The sequence below is a fragment of the Anser cygnoides genome, chromosome 3 (genome assembly GCF_040182565.1).
Source record: "Anser cygnoides isolate HZ-2024a breed goose chromosome 3, Taihu_goose_T2T_genome, whole genome shotgun sequence".
Lineage (NCBI taxonomy): Eukaryota > Metazoa > Chordata > Aves > Anseriformes > Anatidae > Anser > Anser cygnoides.
In genome coordinates, this window is record NC_089875.1 from 94,401,760 (window position 1) to 94,424,204 (window position 22,445).

General features: G+C 36.9%; 1 protein-coding gene across 3 annotated transcripts in view; it reads left to right on the forward strand.

Annotated features, from left to right (window-relative positions):
- Positions 1-22,445, forward strand: part of EYS (eyes shut homolog) — a 953,299-nt gene that overhangs the window by 563,814 nt on the left and 367,040 nt on the right. For all 3 annotated transcript variants that reach the window (XM_066994734.1, XM_066994735.1, XM_066994736.1), the window contains 3 exons: positions 7,749-7,873; positions 12,384-12,508; positions 19,657-19,903. In XM_066994734.1, the coding sequence (XP_066850835.1) occupies positions 7,749-7,873; positions 12,384-12,508; positions 19,657-19,903 (497 nt within the window). The remainder of the gene's footprint in view (positions 1-7,748; positions 7,874-12,383; positions 12,509-19,656; positions 19,904-22,445) is intronic.

A 22,445-nucleotide genomic window follows, 5' to 3' on the forward strand; every position in this document is an offset into this window, starting at 1 on the left:
AGTAGTTACGTAGAAATCTCTGGCAAAGCTTACAACTTTGTGGTGGGTTGAATGTGGCTGGCTTCCAGACACCCACTCATCCACTCTCACACTCCCCCTCCTCAACAGGATGAGAGGAGAAAATAAGATGGAAAAGCTCAAGAGCCAATATAAAGACGGGCATATCACTTACCAATTACCTTCACAGGGAGGAGGACTCACCTTGGGGAAAATTAATTTAATTTACTGCCAATTAAAAATAGAGTAAGGTGGTGAGAAGCAAAGATAAAAAGTGGAACACCTTCCCCCCACTCTGTCCTTTTTCCCAAGCTGAGTCTCACTCCTTCATTCCCGGCTCCTCCACCTCCCAGCCCAAGCGGTGCAGGGGAGGCAGCGCCAAGAAGGTACTTCAGAGACAAATCACTCCACGGCAAAGCTGTCCTATCATCTGCTGTCACCCACTGGAAAACTAACAAATATGATGAATAGTTAATTAGAGTTTCAAGTTTCTAAAACGTTATATAGAGAGTAAAGGAAATAAAGGAAATAAAGAAAATAATTACAGTAAGTACTTTTAGTTGGTAAGCTGCTGAGAAAACAACCCACATCCTTTCACTGTAGTCATTTGGCTGGTAAAATGAAAAATGTCAGGAGCCTGAAGCGTGTGTTTTCTTGCTGGTCAAGCCCATAAAATAGGTTGCTCGTGGATGTCTTGCAGTGATTTACTTTAGGATTATATTTCACCACTTTTTTCTTAAGAGGCCGATTTAATAATAATGATTACAGTTTTTAGATCAACATCAGAATAAATACCTTGAACAAATCTCTATATTACCCCTCTCTTTAATGGAACATCAGTGAAAGCTGAAAACCTTATATGCATTTTGCTTTATTTATGGATTTTAAGAATAAACTCTGCAAGTCACTTATCTTTTAAAGCTGGAGTTACCATGAAAAGAACCAAAAGAGTAAAGGGAAATTAATTACTTTTTAAAAACATATTTCATATGTAATGTAAAAGTAATCTCTGGGGAAAAAAATAAAAATAGAAGAGTTTTCAGTTCTGTGTATCTGATTGAGGGGAACTGTTCAAGTTACAGTACTAGAGCCGTTGTATAACATGATGACATTACTGGAGGTATGCATTCATTGACGAGGCAAGATTTTTTTTAACATGTATATTAGCAATACAGATAATGTGTAGGTGGTTAGTAATATAAGAAATAACACATAGACGTTAGGGCAGCAAAGTCTGAAAGGAAAAGATCTGGAAATTCAAATCTTTATAAACAACACAATGTAACTTGCAAGTGAAATAGATTTCATTTTCTCAAAGCAGCATTGGTAGGGTTGGGAATTTTGCTTGCTCGCTCCTGTACTTCTTGCAAAATAATAATTTCAGCTGAATAAAATGATGTTCATCTCTTTTGTGTTTCTTGTGAATAACCTTATTTAAAGGACCAAAACCAATATATTGGCTTCCACTAAATCGGAACTTAGGATCCAAAATGTTGGCTGCTAGGGAGTGAGGCATGATAATGATTGCAAATGTATTTCCACCATAGATGGAATAAATAAATGGAATAAATACATTCTGAAAGCTTTAAGAAAACATGTTGAAATAGATCTGTATATTTACAATGAATCAGTCCCCTTCTTCAATCTTTCTCTGAAATTAAAGAGGTTCTGAAGAAGTTCATTGTGTTAATACTGCTCGGGAAAGTCAAGCCTCAGTAGTTCTAAGTAAGGCTGGTGCATTTCATAGGAAACATCTCTAGTAGACCTGAGGATGCTCAAATTATCTAGTTTTTCTTGCTTTTCCTTTTTTTACTTTCCAAGCTGGCATGTGAACATTGATTAAATGAATGATAAGGTCCATGTTTGATCGATTTTTCACTTTTTTAATTTAGAAGGTAAAACTTTCTATCACATTTTAAGTTTAGAATTATGGCTGAGATAATAGAGGTCTGATTCCAGTGGAAGTTAAAAAGGAAGAAGTTGCCTCGCAAATGTCAAGGCACCTTGTGGTTCAAGATGATTAAAACTAAACTGTTTGCTATATGAATCCCAAGGTGCTGCTATATCTCAGCTTCCATGACATTTAGCCAGTGACTTTTCATAGCTTGTTAATAATGTATAGCGATCCCAGTATAAATTTGCAGTGACAGAGCTGGCCTGTTACTGTAGAGCAGTTAACTAGATTTATTTTGGACAGAAAATGCAGATTTGAAAATGCAGATTTTGACTAATGTCAAAAGAGATTGCACATTTAGAAGACAATTTTACCCAAGACAGTTGCTCAGGAGAGGTGCTTTTCACATTGATCTATTATTCTGTCTGAAGTCCTAATTACCAAACAAAGAAGTATTAACAAAACATTACCCTACTCATCAAGATTAACACTCATGAAGAAAAATTGATGTCCCAAACAAATTCCATAGTGTGGACTGGTCCATAAAATTAATTTATTTTACTAGGTTGAATGAGTCAAATAGACAGGTAAAGGTTACACCATAAATGCTCTCTCATAAGTACAATTGCTGTAAATCATTGCTCCCGGATAAACCTAATACTTCTGTGTTGTAGAAACCATGTTTTTTTCTGAACCTTATATCTCACAGATATACAAATTATTCATAAGCTGTAAAAGGTCACAAGGCAGTTGAAGAAAGAGAGGGAGAGATGAGGAAAAGGGTACAGATAAAAAATAGACTCAAAGAACAATTAGTTACAAAACAGACTCAAAGACCTATGAGTTACAACAGGATATGAATTAGAGTTATAGGGGAAAAAAATGGTTGACATTTGGGTTCTTCAGATTTTCTCTGAGGCTAAAAGTTTACTCACATAGAATAAATTTTATTATGCATCTGTGATTGTCACAGATCAAAATCCTTTATTTAAGTCTTTTAATAAATCATGAATTGATCACTTTGGAATTGTTTTAAATGAAGTATTTTGTATAGTAGAAATTTATGCATGCCAATAGCCATTAGAATGCAGAATAAACGTGAAGCAAAACTTTGACAAAAGTTACCACTGCTGCTTTTTTTACAGGAGATTCACATAGGGCATCTTGGGCTTCTTACTGGTCTACCCACTGTTCATATGGAAACGTGTCAGCAAAAATACAAATATTTTGGCAATCCCAAGATCTGATTAGGTTTAAATAGCTTCACTTCTGTATAAAACACTCAAACAAGTCTGTGAAGTTGTGAAGTCCACCTACCTTTTCTCTGTTAAATGTCACCTGGAGTACTGAGTTCAGCCCTGGGGCCCCCAGCACAAGAAGGACATGGAAGTATTAAAATGAGTCCAGAGAAGGGCCACAAAGATGATGAAGGGGCAAGAGCATCTCCTACAAGAAGAAAGGCTGAGGGAGTTGGGGTTGTTCAGCCTGGAGAAGAGAAGACTCCAGGAAGACCTTATAGTGGCCTTCCAGTACCTAAAGGGGCCTACAGGAAAGCTGGGGAGGGGGTAATGGCTTTAAACTGAAAGAGGGTAGGTTTAGATTAGATATTAAGAAGAAATTATTTACTTTAAGGGTGGCTGGTGAGGCACTGGCACACATTGCCCAGAGAAGCTGTGGATGCCCCATCCCTGGAAGTGTTCAAGGCCAGGCTGGATGGGGCTTTGGGCAACCTGCTCTGGTGGGAGGTGTCCCTGCCCATAGCAGGGGGTTGGAACTGGATAGGCTTTGATGTCCCTTCCAACCCAAACCATTCTGTGATTCTATGAAATATTTCCAATACTGATATAAATATAGAATTTGTTATTTGCATAGAGGTAGTTGCATAGTTTTTGTTGTTTATATAACTGCAAAATTTTTCTCAAAGACTCTTACATACTTATACCACAAGACAGTAAAGTAAGTTATCTTCTTATTTAGCATAATCTCCAGGAACAGAGCAATTGGGATTCAGATTTTTCTACAGTTAGTGTTTTGTTTGATAATTGGTAATGCGAAAAACTATAGACAGTTGAGTTTATACTGAAGTGTGAGGAATCAATTCATCCTCTGCTGCCCTTTTAGTTTTCATCCCCCCAAAAGATTGTTACTTTGATGAAGAAACATTGATATTCTTATGTTTGATCTGACATGCTCTGGACTGATAGAAGTATAACCACTTCATTCTCCCCGTGTCCATTCTGTGAATTTGTTATAAGTGTGTTTCTACCATATTATTAATTAACAAATCTTAATGTCTCCCCCCCCCAAAAAAAAAAAAAAAAAAGGTATCTATAATACAGGTGGTTTTAAATTTATTTTGGTAAATTTATGTGCTGCATTTGTTGTGTTAATTATATTATTTGGTATGAAAAGCGGGAGTACAGGCTGGGATCAGTGTCATAAAGTGCAAGTGGTGCTGTATTAGATTGTTAAAAGTTATATGTAACAAGGGTTGCAATAATTTGCCCAGTCTGACCCACTGTATGGCAGGCCTTGGGGACATATACAGCACTTTGGGACAGGGCTACTTAGATCAGGTCGATGCCATTTTACCTGACCTTTGACTGATAAAATATTAAAAATGTTAAAATTTCCTGTAGTTCCGTAAATCTGTAAATAGAACAATAGAGAATGCCTGAATTGCAATTTCACAGTGCTAGCATCTGAGAATGTTTCTTAGGGCTTGATTCATCCAAACGCCTGTAGCCAGCACCCTAATAACTCAGCCCTCTTTCTGTGTCTGTACAACTCCCTTAGGTTAAGAGGTCAGTTCTTCACTCTACTAATGGGCAGAACCTGAGACAGCTAAGCCCTCATCCTGAGTGAATCTTATTTCTTTTAGCTTGAACTGTGTAGCCAGGCCAGCTGCAAGCTTGCAGATTGCCTTTATACGGTATCCATTACAGGTCCATTCTCCAGCCCCTGTTACCTGGCTCCCTGTGCAATACCCCTCTCAGTTTAAATGTCGTAGCTGTGTTTTGCAAAAAATAAATCGGTCTTCCACAAGCACAGACAGAGTCTTTGCTCCAGAGCTCTTTCTTTTATGACCTCTAGATGAACATGGCTTCATGGGTTTCCTAGATGTCTTGGGATTGATTTAAATATGAGATAGGTCTTAGCAGATGGAATTAAATTCTGAATACATCATTTTTTACATAAAATCAGCAATATTTTGCTGCTGCCTTTCAATACTGAAAAATTGAACTTACGTTAATAACTTCATAAGTTTATAAGCTCAGCCATCGCAATGTATTATCTTTTTTATCAGAAGAGCTCTAAGAGTTATTTGCTGAAAATAAATATGCATTTATTTATAAAGGTACACCCTGTTTTTTTTTTATTAAATAGTATTCGGTATGCAAGGTCTGAAGTGGTCATACGTTGATATGAAAGTTAAATGCCTCTTTTTCATTTGCAGACTGGTGATATCCCAAGCTCCACATACAACTGTGTTCCAAAGTATTCCATGAGGTTTAATGCCTTTATGCCATTTACAGCACAAGAGCTGTTCTCCATATGTAGTTACACTTTAGGGGACTGTTTTATTTACATTCTCTTGTTTCTGTCCCTCCTAATCCTCAAAAAGAAATGACATAAGGGAAGGAGGAATGTGGAGAGCCAGAAAAAAATATAAATGTATTTAAAAAGGAGCAAGAATAAGGTGAAGTGAGAGCAAACAAAAATTTCAGAAATGATCAAAGTGCTTGTCATATCTTAAGAAGCATTAACTTCATTAACACTCAGTAAAACATAAAATTTATTGCAATTTTTAAGAAGTGATTTGGGAAAGTTACTGACATTAAGGTGATGTTTTGTGACTTGCAAATACTTACAAGTAGCATGCTTACCACTAGTGGTTTCATAATTGCTCAGAAACATTCAGTTAATAGAGTGCCTGCCTCTGCTGTCATCAGCATCATTTGTATCTAATTATGCTATCTGAACACAAGCAAACAACATTGTGGTATTGTAGCATTAACAAAATAAGCAAGCAAACAAAAAAAAAAGCCATGTCAGTATCTGAAATACTTTCAGTGTTCTTAAATACTCCAAGTTGAATGATTGACCTAGGAAAAGGAATGTGTTCTGCAGATTGATGACAACTCATAGCAAGTATACACATAGCCTATAAAAATGTGCCCACTAGAAGATGCCAACCAGAGATTTCTTAAAAAAGACCTTTAAACTTTTCTTCAATATTTCAGTTTTACACTCAGAAGAAAAAGCAAGCCCACTCACCTTATATATATGTAGGTATAGTTATTCTGTCAATAATTTTTACATAATATATATTCCAGATTGTTTTACTCATTTTTTTTTGTTGTTGTTTGTTTTTGTTTTTGTTTTTTTTAAAGCAGTGTCTACAAACGTACCATAGTACAAGGTTAAAGTTAGCTGTGTTTAAAAGTCCCTTTGTTTAGCTGTCATGTTTTTCCAGTAGTTGCTAACAGAATGCTAATTGCATTATATTATAAGCATTCATCTATCTGGTCATCCTTCCAATACTTAGGAGAAGTAAGAGAAGTTGCTCTTTTTCTTTTTTTTAATATGACATATAGCTAGTGGAAAGACAAAGATATCTGCAGAAAATGTTTTAAACTTTCAGTGAGCAGAATCATCCTCTGCACCCCTTAATCCCCTGAGCACAGAAGAACCTTAGGGTTATTAGAGCAAGGTATGGGAAGTTGGGTAGGTTGAATCCAGTTTTAAATCAGATTTTGATGTTTGGCAATTAGAACATATATTGTACTATATTTTGCTTAATGTTTTGTGGCCAAAAAGCAATACAGGTCACCTCATGGCTCACTCACTCAGCCTCATCCATGGCTTTTCTCTCACACTTTATAATTAGATACTTGCAAAATAGTAATGTGTGCTTCAGTTTGAACATTTTCCAAACAGTATGCCAGCACTGTCTTCTGTAGCTGTTGCGGACTTTGGAAAATCTTGTTCTGCTTCATTGTCGTGGTAGATTCCAAATTCCCATTACCCAGAGTGCATTTCGTATAAAGTGAAACAAATATGTTCTAACAGTCAAGGCAGAAATCAAAACATAATTACCAATACATAATGTAATGATTCGTCAGGAAGTGTTACATATACCTATTTGGTGATCCAGCCCCTTCTCTTCTACTTCAAAATCTGGAAAGCAAGGTAAACACTGCAGGTATTTAGTTCTATCGATGTGTTTTGTATTCACCCCGTGTGGTATCCTGAGGAAGTGAGTGACGTGACTATTCTAATTTATTGAAAGGCAATCTGTTAATGTACTCATCTTTCTCTAAGTGGGGCATAAACTTTTACGTTCTTCATTAGAAACAAGAAGACATGCAAGATGTGCACTACCCAGCTGGTAACAGTAGTTTCTGAATGCCTTACCTCATGTGAAATATCTGTGTACAACACATCTCAACATCTCTTAACAAGCAGTTTTCCAAACACAGACTGCAGTTACTTTGCCAATTAAACTATTTTAGTAGACAGTCTCCCAAAAGCACATTAAGAATGGTTTGTATTTACACACCATGCTAGAACCAGTAAACTGAAATTGAGACTGTCAAGTTTGGTTGTGATCCAAATACTATGGTTAAAATACAGAAAATTTGGACAGGTTTTGCCATCATAAAACCCTAAAACATTACCAAGGATTACATGTTGAAACTTGGAAGAGTTGCAGTAAAATAAGGAAAAACAGAAAGGAATATTTGAGATTATGTCTTGTTAATGTACACAGATGTTATGAATTGTTTCCACACAAAGTATATTCTATGTAATGGTTTATGCATAATGTAACACATCGTAATGTTATTTGCTTCAGGTGTCTTGCTGGATTTTCTGGACAGTTTTGTGAAATAGAAGTTAATGAGTGTAATTCATCACCTTGTCTACATGGTTCAACCTGTGAAGATCATGTCAATGGATACACTTGTAAATGTCAACAAGGTAACTGACATTTGACAGAACAATCTTAAAGAATGATAGTTTTGAATTATCAGTGTTAGTACTGAGAAAGCTGGTAAAATATATCTAGTTCTTATATGTATATAATCTATAAGGTACAAAAAGAATAACTATTCTTTGACAAGCTTTTTTGAATGAAATCTAAAGAGAATAAGCATGTCAGAAAGTCTTAAAACAGTTCATTAAGAGAGTCTGAAAAATTATGTGGAGATGGGTTTATTATGCTACAAATGTTATGTTTATTAAGCTACAAATGTAGCTTACAGACCAAGCAGTAGGCACTGTATAACAACTGGATATTTAAACTATCTATGTGTATTAGACATTTTTTTTCTGCAGTCTTTTTAATAGATCACCAAATAATTTTCTTCATTCTAGTAGTCCGCTCATCTAATTTTTACATTGTTGAGTTAAAGGGTAAGGAAGTTTGGCAGGCCCTAAGCCCCCATGTGTTCCAGCTTGTCTTCAGGTATCAAGGGGGCTGGGGGCAGCTGGGCTTAGATTCTGTGTGGTGCCCAATTTGGTGTTATAAGCCCGGTCGCATTCAGTATATTATATATATATATTATTATGATCACAGGAGCACAAATAGCACAATATCGCAGTACTATAAATCTGGTCACATTAATTATATTGAATAATCGTGATCACAGATGCACGAATAGCGCAATGCACTTTCAATCTAGTAAATGACTGGTGTAGTTTATTGAAGCAATGGGAGTACAGGTTCCTTTGGATTGCTGGTGATAAACACCCTGTCTGCAAAGCACATGCAAATACCACAAATATGACAAACACAACCAACTGCACATGTGCTAACTTATTAAACAACTCTATAGAGGCTGTTAGGTTTCCCGGGGAAGCACTGGATATAACTGAGAGTTTGAATCTCACCCAGTAGGTGTCCGTGTGGGGTGGAAGTGGTGTCTTGCCTTGCATTTTCCTCTCCTGAGCCATTTTTATACTATTTTCTTACTTTTAGGAGGAGCTTGAGTGACTCTAGTCACACATGTCTGTTGTGATTGGTACAAATTTTTCTTGCTTTTGTTTTAAAGGTATAGGCTCTGAGACATTCAGAGCACGTGCTCAGTGAGGGGTGGTCGCAGTTTGGAGGCAGGTAGCCTTTGGGATGGAGGTGTATTTTGGCATTATAATGGGATTATAATGAGCAAAGTTCACCCAGAGGACATGATTTGGTTATCAGTTAGACTCAAATCAGGCCATGCAGTCTATCAGTTCCACAGTCACATCAGGTTCCCCATCCCTGCAGTGATAGCCCAGACCCAGGCCGTGGTGTCTTCGCTCCACCCTCCGTGCTATATCACTTAGAGTCAACACACCAAGCTCCCCTCGTGTTACCAATACCTAAGGTTGCAGCTGTATCGCCAAGGGGACTATCATGGAACAGATTCCTTGCATATCTGCCACATTTCACCCTGGATGAACCTCCTCTTAAGAGGTGGACATACGTTTAGCCCCAATAAGTCACCTCCAGCAATTATTCCACATACATATAATTATTTCCATGCTGTTTTTTCATTAAAAACAAACAACAACAACACATCAAATTTTAGGTATGCAAGAAAGTATGCAAGCACGTGTGTATATGGCAAGTCCATACGGACAGTCTATTTAGTTATTTAATCGGTACTAAGGAAGGATATTTTAATGCATAAGACTAAAATGGAAGCACTTGTAAGGCAATCTATCTTTGGCTTACTAGGACCTCATTAATTTTAGGAATACACTTACTCCCAGATGAAACTTTCTATAGCAACTTTTTTTTTTTTCCCTTAATGTCCAAGAGACACTCAATAATCCATAAAGATGCTATACTCTTGATGTATGAACCACTGAGTGAAAAATTTCTTGAGTTTGCCATACAGAGGGCCAGAATTCACGATCATAACAGTCCCTTTTGATCTTCAAAGTTTGAGTCATCACCTATCTTTGGTAGCATATATCTTTTTTCCTCTCAGCACTGTTGTACAATGGAAATTCCACCTGAATAAAACTGTACATCCCCTCAGGAAGCTCTGCCTATTACTAAATAAGGCCACATACCACTTCACCAGTACAGATGACTTAAAAACTAGTAAGATGTGTTTTTTGATCATTACTGTGCCTCATGTAGAATATATGGTCAAGTTCAAAATGTTTCTCCCTATTTTTAAAGCTACTGATAATGTAAGTATATTTGAATACAGACATTTTAAAATTGCTTACCAGCCAAGGGCTGTAACTGCTGCCTCTGTGCAACTTACATGGAAATGTTTGGTGTAAGCAGAAGAAGCTTTCTCTCAGGCGTTAGATCTCAGTCCTGCTGCTAACATGATTTAAACACATTTTAAGCCAAGTGTAAGCTGTTGTTCTTTTACCTTTGTTTAATATTAACATTCTTTAGTATGGACAAAAGATCTCTGTGTGGTTTCTCCACTAGGAACATAAACAGTGAAAGAATCAGAGGTGTTAGGTATATATATAATGGTTGAATACCTTTTCTGCTTAATTAATGCGGTACTATCTTTTTTTTGAGTTCTATGGCTTCTGAAGTGGCTGGAGGTGAGAAAGTTATAGCTCAGAAAAGGAATGAATTTGGAGAAGGGGAACCTGTGGGAGGAATAGCTTGTTGTAAAGTTGCACAACTGAAGAAAGAGATTGGAAGATAAAGAAAAAATACCTTCCAGATACATGAAGTAGAAATACTTGGAATAAATCTGCTTTTGTGGCAGGCTACCTGCATATGATAGGTCTTTAATTTCTCTACTGACCTTCATCTATAGAAATAAGGAGATGTCATTGAGTGTTTTTACGTCTGTAGAGGCAGACATGGGAAGGAACTTTCCACAAGGCAGGAAGTCTGCTATATCCAACAGATCCATGGTTGTAATTTAATTAAATGGAAAAGGGATCGTGGCAAGACAGAACTAGGAACAAGGTGATGATAGCAGCTTTCCAAAAACCTTCAGAGAACAAAATGAAGCATGTGGTGAGAGCATGTGTTACCAGAATGGGGAATTCATTTAGGTCTGACAAATCCATTCTTTAGTGGACCATGAATTTTGTCAGCTATTGTCCCAGTAGCAGGCCCCATACCCCTAGAATAACAAATGCATATTGAGAATCTGTGGCCACAGCTGCAGGCTGTTCAGGTGCAGAAGCGACACAGAGAGATGTAAACTATATTCTGTCAGTATCTCAGACAGCTCTAAAGCAACAACAGCAGCCACTGGAACTAATGGTGGCCTCACAACTGAAGTCTTTAGCTGTACTTATAACAATGCAGCTAAAACAGGGCTGGAACATAACTGGTGGGTCCATTTGACACATGCACTGAGGCAAACACATGATACAGGCAACTGGATTTGGCTCAGCTGAAGTCTGCTGGGGTTTTTGGGTTGTGAAGTCTTTTTGTTTGGTTCACTGGTTTGCTTGTTTGTTTTTTAGAAAGGGGAAAAATGAATTAGAGAAATGACAAAGCTGTAATGGGTGTAATTGATATTGTGGCAGATGGTGTGGAGTTCTTCAATAGTTAGCCATATTTTACAAAACTCTGGGTTTGGATTTTTGAAGCAAATGGGCTGCAAATGGGTTTGACTTAGCCTCTGAAGACCAAGTTCAAGACAGGTTCAACTTACTGATTTAAACCCCAGGTTTTGGACTCTAATTTATGGATTTACTTAATTATAAAGTAGATTTTGTAAGAAATGCATATTACCAAAAGTGCCAGTAACCTGAGTGTTGAAGTATAAGAAGACAGTGTTCTTACGGTATTCAAAGACAAACCTGTATTTGCTGAGAAGTTCTCCTCCTCAGTGATCTGGTATGGTAATTTGAGTTTCTTTTTATTTTTTTCCTTTATTTTATTTTAGGTAAACATGACTATTGTTATCTGTCTAAACCTCCACTTTTCATTTCCTGGTGTGACAATAATGCACAAATTTAACTGGATAAAGAGGTCAAAAATTAAGATAAACAATTCCATACTCTTTCAGTTTAAATTTTGGAAAATAATGTGGCTTTGGTTGCATTGTGCTGATCTGAAATGAGATTAGAGGTTTCAGGGAACATTTTACCCTTGACTATTCTTAGACACGAGAGATAACAATACAGATAATTCTGTAGGTGAAGGGCAACCTGTCAAGTCAGTTAATTCAATAAGGCAAGAATATATTCAGGTTTTACTCTTGTTTGCTTACTTAAACCTCTACAGATATAAAAGTCAGCAAATATTAATGTTCCCAAAAGATTTTTTGTAGGGTATAGTTATATAATCCATATAGTTCGGGTTCTGACTTTTTATTGTTAAACTTTCTTTTCTTCTTTGAGAAACTACAGTACAAAGACAGTTTGTATCTATTCCATACGACATAAATAGATGTGAGGATTGATTATAGTTACCTTTTTTGTTTGTTTGTTTTGTTTTTTTATTGATGTTCAATAAATGGATTTAATTTTAATGTGCTTTTATTTATTTGGTTTTTTTTGACAGGATGGGAAGGTCTGCATTGTGAGTTGGATGTTGATGAGTGCATATCCAACCCCTGCATACATGGAATCTGTGTTCAGAGAGACCCCGGTTTTGGTTATTCCTGTTTTTGCAAGCCAGGATTTGTGGTGAGATGCTGACATTCTTTCTTCTCCTTCTCTTAACCTGACTAATAATTGGTGCACAGAAAATACTGTATGTAATCCCTTTCCTCTTTATCCTCACTCAGATAAAACATAGCCTTTCAGAAAAATACAATATTTTAGTAACTGTTCTTTGTTTATTTTGTTTGTTTTATTAATGGGAGTTCTACTATTCCAGAGAACTAGTTACCTAATATTCACAAAAAGTAAAAAAGCTGAGTATATAGAGCGGCTTTGTTAGTCATCAGAGTACGCTAATGTTTTTACATACGTACAAAGATAACTCACGTTTCAAACTGTTGCATACAGACAAATATTTTGAAAACAAGTCCCCTGAAACTAAATCAAACAAATCCTTTGAATGCTTGACCATGTGGACTTCTGTCCTATGTTTTATTCTCTGTTTAACATAACAAAAAAATCCTTTGATGATGGCTGAATGCCAGTGACGTTATCTACCTAAGGTTGAAATTTCCATGCTGTCACCACCATTTTATGCCAGCTTTTTCTGCTGTTGGAAATGTGCATTTGGTATCTACAATTTGAGCTTGTGTTTTACCTTGTTGCACTTCAGGTTTAACTTACTAGTATCATTTAATAGTTTGGGGTTAGTAACAAGGAGAGTAAGGAGTATACAATCTTTTTTATTATTATTTTCTTGCTTTAGTCATTCTTATCTCTACAGCTCCAAACTTGAGATTGTTATTTGATTACTTTTTCTTTATAAATGATAACAATGATGCTCATTTTAATGTGCTCCATTTGTTTGATGTATTGAAGACTGTAAAGTAGAAGGAACAGATCGTTGTTAATAGGATCCAGATTTATCTTCATACATTCTCAGCAGTCGAGTCAAGAAAGAAAGGTGTAACTTTTCAGACTTCAGCAAGTTTCAGGGCTTCTTTCCTCAGCAGAAGATTCCTACTTACCATCAATGAGGGAAAAAGTAACTATGAAATACAACAGAAAAGAATATTCTATAAAGTGAAGGAACTCCTGTCTATCTTCAGTTCTTATCAGGCGTCATACTTGTCTCTGTCGCATGCCTGTTCCCTTAAGGGCACCCACGGTGTAGCTGCATATCCCAGCACATGTTGTGGAGCATGAGTGTTGAGTGGGCTGCTCCACAAGGGAAGGCAGACCAGGAGCCAAGGATAGCAGCGAAGTAGGCAAGGGCTGTGACCTTAGAGACGAGCAGTACCTGAACAAGGGAAGCAGAGCAAGTCCAGTGATGGCAGTAACCATGTCCATCCAAAAAGTCCGGTGCTAACGGGCAAGTCCGTGATCACAAGAGAAGTCTGAGGTTTAGCCAGGATGTCAAGTCTGCAAGGCAAGATCAGGATCAGCCAAGTGCCAGGCTTGCTACAGCAGGCTTTAGCTTTATTGTAAGCTATAGCTTTAGTTTAGGCTCTGATAAAGTCTGATGGCAAGGGCCTGAGTTTAAATGCAGTTTCTGAGCTCAGGTATGAAGCTCAAAGATGAGTCATCTCACAAAAATCTTTCTCACAGTTTAGCTCTTTTCACAGCAGGCCAATCCAAGGTTTCACAGCTGCAACATACCGGAGCTGACCTTCAGCAAAGGAGCTAAACCCGTGGGTGTGTTGGAAAAGGGTGCAGGAGCAGACTGCAGAAAAATGATAGTCACAGGTTGATTAGGGCCTTGACAATAACATGTTCAAGTGTAAAATATCAGAACACTGTTGTGTTAATGCTTTTATCGGACATTACTAAGTCCTTCACCCATGCAAACATAAACATTCAGACTGGAACTTGCCATTCTAATCAAACTTCAGACCAAGTGCTTATCTGTAGTAGTAAATGAGGAAAGGGTTGCCTTCTTTGCCTTGTGTGTTACAAACTTGTGTGGAAGCCTTCATAGGTAACTGAAACTTCCATATTTTCTGGAATTTTACATCCACTTCCAGAACAAGAGGGTAGGAGTTCCCTGAGTCTATATCCGTATTTGCCACAATACAAAATCTGGAGAAAGGATTCAATGGAACCTTATAACAATAAGTCTTTCCTAGATCCCTAAGACCCATCATATCTGAACAAAGCAGGGGAAATGCATCCGTTTTTTTTGGTTTTTTTTTTTGTTGTTTTGTTTTTTTTGTTTGTTTGTTTTGGTTTTGGTTTTTTTGTGTTTTTTTGGTTAGGACTTACACCTGGTTAAACACCTGGACACTGGACAAACACCTAATTTAAATGAGAAGAAGTAGAATATCCCTGCAGCCTAGATTTAGGGAGAACCAGTTCCAGCAGCTTCTCTCATTGTTCCTCCCCTATTTGCTTTAAATGCAGAATCACCATTCTGGGATCACTAGCTCCTTTATTTATAAAAGTTATCCCCATAGAAATCCACATGCAAAGGATTGTATGGAGGCAGAGATTTTTTTCTAAATAAGGTAAACTTTTCTCAAACTCCTCTAAAAACTGATGTATAGAGGATAAAGACCAGTCTGAATGTCTGAATTTAATGCATATAATCTAAGTTTACAAACAGACTATCCAAAGAAGGAAGAGAGTAACCCATAAGAAGGAACAGACATATCTTGTAGGGTGGTTTTTGCAGAGTGCAATGGACACAGTTGATACTTCGCCACACTCCACAGCAGCTGCTATCATTTTTACCTCCAAAAGCAGGCTGGCATTGAAAACAAGGTCAGGTGATGATGAAGGATATATCAATTGAGGAACACAGTCTATTTATTTGGAAAATAATCATATCTTCATGTTAAAAAAACCTCCTTTTGTTCATTTGGTATTTAAACTCCTACACGAACAACTGTGATGGAGAAAATTATGGTACTTATTTCATATTTCTCACCAAAAGAAAATCTTATGAATGCCAAATAAAACTATCAGAGAACAAGTATAAAATTTGTAGGAAGAAATTATTTTTTCACTCAGTGCAAAATTCACTGGTGTCAGTGTTTCATGATACTGCATTGACCAAAATTACAAGTAAGTCCAAAAATGGGCTAGAAGGAAGATAGCTCCATCATTATTTAATCTGAATATTACCCTGATCCTGATCTGAATATTACAGAGAGGAAATCTCTGAATTACTCATTGCCAGAAATTCGAATATTTAGGACATTGTCAAAGACAAACTCTGCTTGCTTTATTCCTGTGTTTTTCCCCAAGCATTCAAGATTAGCTTACTGATGATGGAGCTGGACAGATATTTGTTTTGACCCATGGAGGGCGTCTTTCCATTAGTACGTACCTTGGGCATTAACTTACAGTATGTCACAGAACAGGCTCTTAACGAATGAGAAAGCTGCAAACCTCTGAGGTAGCTGGAATTTAAGATGTCTTTGCTTTTATTCTGTTATCCACTGTTCCATCTTCAGTCCAGATTCTACTGTGCTTTGGGAATTCCACAGTAGAGAAATAAAACTGGAAAAACAGAAAGATGTATAACATGTCTGTCATCAGTATGAAAAACAAGGACACCTAGGGTCTAAACGTCTCAAGATGATGGGTATTTTGTAAACCCCTGGTGGATTCTGGTTTCTAACAGTGAGTTAATGTGTGGTGGAAACAGTGGAATTCCCAGAGGAATGTTTTCAAGGAATACCAGCTAAAGTGTATGTTAGCATACACAAATCTTCTGTAGTGTATGTACGCAATGCTATCTGAAGCATGGATCATAAAGTAGGGATCATGAAGTTTCTCAGAAATGTTGAGAATAAAAGCATAGCTAGTGGTGTATGGCATAAATGTTTACTTTTTAAATTGAAAACATCTATAGAAGCATACCTACTTTTAAATACAAATCTGCAGTATCTGCCTTCATTGAAACTGTTAAAGCATTTAACTAAAGCATTTACAGTCACTTTCAAGGCTATCAAATTTATCTATGACTATTCAATGTACCCTTCATGCACAATGGAGGTTATCCACATCTGCTTTGTTTTCGCGAGTCATAAAATCATAATAAAATACATTAATAAGTAATAAAAATACACTAATTTGTCGCAACAAAAGTCAGAATGAAACATAAGTTTTATGGGATTAAGAAAAAATATTAGGCAGAAATCTTACTTACATAATAAACTGATCATTTGTGCTTTGTATGGAATTGGAAGTAAGCAAGGAAGAAACATTTTTTTTATCCTTGTATGGAAACCTATAAATCTATATATAGGATATGAATTGGCCTGCTGTTCCTTCATGTTTGAGAATACTAATACAGCAAGCGAGTTTATAGGATGCTATGAATTTACCAGTTAGCTCATCTGCTTGCCAAAATAAATTAAGTGCTTGATTGAAACAATCTTGGGTGTACCTAAATCATACCAAAACTTCCATTTAACCTTTTCCATTTCAAACACTGAATGATTTAAACTACTTGTAAAAACAGTTGAATTTCTATGTTCCCATTTCTGCCTTTTTCTCTTGTGTGTCCTATTGTTTTTTAATATCACGTACAATGTAGTAGAGTTGATAGAGATATCAGAAATATGTAAGTTGTTTCAAGTTCTGTGAAAAAAACAAACCAGATAGACAAGAGAAACTGTTTAACTATCTTGTTTTAAGGAAAGTGTGCAATGAGCACATACTTATTGAACACTACTTGTTTTTTCTTACATATGCCCCAGTTCCAGGAGAAGCTTGAGTTGGAACTCAACTCTCTTAGATTTTAAACACAAGATACACACTTTATAGGATATCAGGCTTCAGTAGCATGTAGTATTCAAAGAACACGTTTCTTGAATGCATCAATGTGGCTTGCACTGAGAATGTAATTTCTGAGGCTAACGTAGTAATTATTCAACATCATTAAAACATTTGTGATACCAGTTAAATAGTTTTCACAATATTTTCCTTGGTGATACAAGTATTATATTAATGTTTCACCACTTCCCTCTCTATTCTAGGAGGGATTCCATATTTTGGGTGCAAACGAAGCCATAGAAATATAAAATATAAAGAATATAAATACAAATAGAAATAGAAAATATAAAGAAGGCGTGTGTTGAAAGAGTAAACGATCTTTATTATTCGTGGTCTAAATAATGTTTCAGACTTTTCTGGGTTTAGCAGATAGGTTGAATACAATTTGAAATGCAGATGCCTAAATTCAAGTATCTGCACTTGGTACCTGTACTTACATTATACTAAATGAAGTCCTAGTTGATACGGTCAATGGAGCACAAAGGGTTGTTTGGCTGTCCAGACACTTGAAGCCTAAATATGAATGCCCATGCCATTTTGGGTTTTCCCTGGCTTCCCACTACCACACAGAAGACAGGTTTTCTGTATTTTAAGTACAGGTTTTCTGTATTTTTTGGGTTAGATCTGCCAACACCATCTAGCTTTCTCATGAGAGCATCCCAACACATGGCTTCCAAATCCAGTTCTGTGTCTACATGAAGATATTGATTAGCTTCTGGAACTTTCTTGACTTAAAGAGTGATCTAGTTGCCTAGCCATAAGCATCTAATACTACTTCAGACAGTCTAGAATATCCAGTATATCTTCATAAGGCAGTCAGATTAACATATGGCCTGTGAGAAACCTGTAACTCTTGGATTGTCAGCTGGGACTCTGACGAGGTACTCATCAATTACAAAAATGATACTAGGCACCCACATTTAAGCAGTTAACTTCCTCAGAATCTGCGTTGACTCTAAAGGGAGTTTAGACTCCTAGCATGACTGCAGTCACTATATGACACCCACATTTGAATGTCCGTTTTAAAACAAGTCCCAAACTTTTTGTCTAGGCTGCTAAATTAAGAAACAGAGAGCATTTCCAGACACCAAAGCTCACTGAATGATTTATATTGCTTGATGTACCTGTGTAGATGTGAATGAACTTGTTAGATCTGATCTGGTGTGGTTTTGACATGTACCACCTAATACTTTCACAAAGAACTCCAACTCGTCTCTGATACATATTTCTTATTATTATCAGATGACCTAGAAGACATTCAAAGTTTCAAAGAAGACATTCATGTTTCAACAACTTAGATTCAAAATTGTTAATGAAAGCTAGTTGTTCATTTTCAAGCCCTTACAAGGCTTGAAAATATGGCTGGCCCCAAGTCCCTCTCTGTCAACAGTTGTTTAAAGCAGCAGATACGAGGCAGAAAAAGAGCTAAAACTGTGGTTTCATTATGTAGCCTGGAAATCATGATGGTAAAATCGTGGCCAAGCCCATTCAAAAACCCCATAGATTATTAGAAAACCATGTAGGATTACGTGTCAGATTATACATGGAAAGAGTTTTCTGTCTTTCAGAGATGACCCTGCATATTTTAAATGGCTATCGAAATGCGTAAGATCTCTCTAAGTTAGCTAAGTTAGCTCCCTCTCTTCACACAGCCCATTAGTTCATTACAACAGAAGTGAAAATAAAATGAACTCAGGCCCGGCTTCAGCTTATATTTATTTCACACTTCAAGAATGCATTTAATTCACATAATTATTGCTGTAAAAGAAATGCCTTATTTCTTCCCTTTATTACAGACCACTGATTATGAACATTCTTAATTTATTAGTAGAAAGGATATTTCAGACTTCTCATGAATTGTTAGTCTCGATAAAAATAAAGAGTGAGTGCCAGCTCCAATTTGAGACTGCCGCTGCACATTTCTAAAAGTAACATGCAAACCTAATGTGTTGAGATGGTGCTATGTGAAGATTCGGTAACAATAGGCAACAAATAATTAACAGTGGTGTACGAAAAGAAAATAGAAATTTAACTTGACAATAAGAGCAATCTGTAGGTTTTCAGACAGCTAAGTCCTCTGTATGGTTTTCTGTATAACTACGTACAAACTTATTATCTAGAGGTTTTGCCATAATATGAAAATGATTATTTTACTTAATGACAATACTGTCTTTGATACTTTGCAACTACAAATTTATGGGGAAATTATTGATAAATTGTAATACTAAGTGGGAATCAAAATATCATTTAGTTGAAATTAAAAAAAATACAACTATACTTTTATATTACTTGATCGATATTTTCCAGATTATTAGATTTTCTTTGGAAGTGTGGACAGTTTAATATAAGAAAACAACATTTTAGAATAAATAGAAAACAATAATTTGAACTAACATGACTATGAAATGCAAATTGCCTTCAAAAATGGCTTTTTAAAAATTTGCTTTCAGGGACGAAGCTGTGAGCTTAATTACAATGATTGCCTAATACAATCCTGCTCCACTGGGTTTCTTTGCGTTGATGGAATAAACAATATCACCTGTTTACCTACTATCCCCCAAAGCAAGAAAACTGAAATGGCTGAAGTGTTTCCTACTGAGATTTTAGATAATGACCGTCCAACAGCCCTAGCTGTGTCTGTGGAACTTTCGTCTAAACATGCTACCCCTGATTTTCATTCAGAAGAGATGTCCCAAGGTAAGAAGAATAAGCTTCTGAGTCGTATATTTATCAAACTTCTTTCCTTACTAGTGCTTTCTCAATGGTTGGAATATTCAAAGTGTATTAATTTTCATCTTCGTGTTGTTTTCCACTTCTATATTACCTTCTGTTCTTGTAATTTAATCCACCATCCTTTCATAATTACATGTTTAAACATAATTGGAAAATTACTCTTTTCTCTCAAGAATATTTTTCCCCAGTATCTTTCACATCCAGCAAGGAAAACTGCTCTTAGCTTGGTTTTCAGTTTGCTTTGCAAGAGTGTAAAATCTCATGTGTGTCATACCGTGTTCAGCTCTGTCTGTCCCTAATGACAATCTGTCCTTCTTCCTTTCAAAATAATTTGCCTTACTCCTTGGGGACTTTGGTTTTCCTTTCCAAGTTCACATCTTTTCTGAGTGCTTCCTCTTCTGTGCATCCAGATGTTTTTCACTAGAAATGTCTGAAACTAGTCTCTCAACACATCTGCCATTCTGACTGGTTTTAGTAATTTTTTGGGGGAACCCCAAAAATTCTTTGTATTCTTTCTTTTTAAATATCTCAGGGCTACAGTAATAGAAGTGCAACAGGTTATTTTGAAGGTTGTATCTTCATTGTCACCTGTTCATTTAACTAAAGCTAGTATTATACGTGTAGCATGTGTGTAAGACTGTCTTTACAGTTAGATTCAGAATTTTTGCCTAACTAGTCTTTCAGAGTATTTACTTGTTTAATAAATCAGCCAAGACCTGTTTTTATTTGGGCGAGTTTTAATAAACATTTGATTTGTGTACAGACTAGTATTTTAGGAATATACCTACAGTGTTTTGGCTTTTGTTGTGGTTTTTTTTTGGTGGTTTTTTTTTTTTTTTGGTTGGCTGTCTTCTTAATAGGTAATATTCCTTCTTGATGTAGGTAATGAGACTGAAAGAAATGCAGTTATTAATGCAGTTACATCCGTACCTCTTCCAAAATACCATGTCAGCTAGTTTGCTGATGTTCTCAATGGATAAGATATGTAATTCATTCATTTTATATTGATTCACAGCAGCAGTTGGATTTAGAAAATTTAATACTTCTGTTCTGAGCACTGCCATTTGTTCTGGTGCTGGCCCTCATGCAGAATATGAATAATGGGAGGATTTGCATTTACTCAGCTCTTGAGGTCACTAAAACCACTTCTATGCTTGTATTAAAAATATGATTTTATATGCCTTTATTAAAAATACGATTTTCTATGCTTTTTTTAAAAATGTTTTTTTTTTCTGTGCTTTTATTAAAAATATGATTTAAAGAGTTGTATTTGCTATATAATATCTTGGTAAGACTGAATAATGTTTTGGTGGTCATGTAATTTGCTGCAGACTTCAGTCCAGAGCCAGAGTTGCTCCTTTTTTTTTTCTTTCCTTAACATTTTTATCATTAAAGGCCTTAAAAAGGCATATATTTTCAGCAGAGGGATGCTTCTGACCACTAATTTGGCAAAAGAGGGCCCCCCCAAGAGGGCCAGTGGGATCCTGGCGTGCATTAAAAGGAGCGTGGCCAGCAGGTCAAGGGAGGTGATCCTCCCCCTCTACTCCGCCCTGGTCAGGCCTCACCTGGAGTACTGTGTCCAGTTCTGGGCTCCCCAGTACAAAAAAGACAGGGAACTCCTGGAAAGAGTCCAGCGGAGGGCCACAAATATGATGCGGGGCCTGGAGCATCTTCCCTATGAGGAAAGGCTGAGAGACCTGGGTCTGTTCAGCCTGGAGAGGAGAAGACTGAGAGGGAATCTTATCAATGTGTATAAATACCTGAGGTGTGGGAGACAGAGGGATTTGGCCAACCTCTTCTCAGTGGTCTATGGGGACAGGACAAGGGGCAATGGCCACAAGATAGAGCACAGGAAGTTCCGCACCAGCATGCGAAAGAACTTATTCACGGTGAGGGTGACGGAGCACTGGAACAGGCTGCCCAGGGAGGTTGTGGAGTCTCCCTCTCTGGAGATATTCAAGGCCCGTCTGGATGCCTACCTGTGCAGCTTGCTCTAAGGAGCCTGCTTTGGCAGGGGGGTTGGATCCGATGATCTCTCGAGGTCCCTTCCAACCCCTTCGATTCTGTGATTCTGTGAAAACTGAGCTATCGACTAGGAGGACTCACTACCACTGGAGAGTCTTCAAGTGTTTAGGATAGCAACCTCAGGAGATGTTCCTTCTTCACACTTTCTTAGTTCTGTTGTTCAGGTCTCAGTAAAAATAAAGACTGGTATTGCAGTAGTACATGGCTACTGATACTTCCACAGATTAAAGACCAGTACTTCCTTCCCAGCATAGTTATGATACAATCTCATTTATCTGTAGTTAATAACACTTTCTGTTTTCCCTACACAAGCCTCATCATTAGAGCAGCACCAGACTCTTGTTCTATCTGCCGTAGACGTGAGTTCGGTAATTAGGAGCATACCAGGGGCTGAAATAGAATTAAATAGTGAGTCATTGCTCTCCCATGGTTTACAGTTTACAACTGCTTCTGTAAGTGAAGCTTCAGTTCTCTCTAGGTT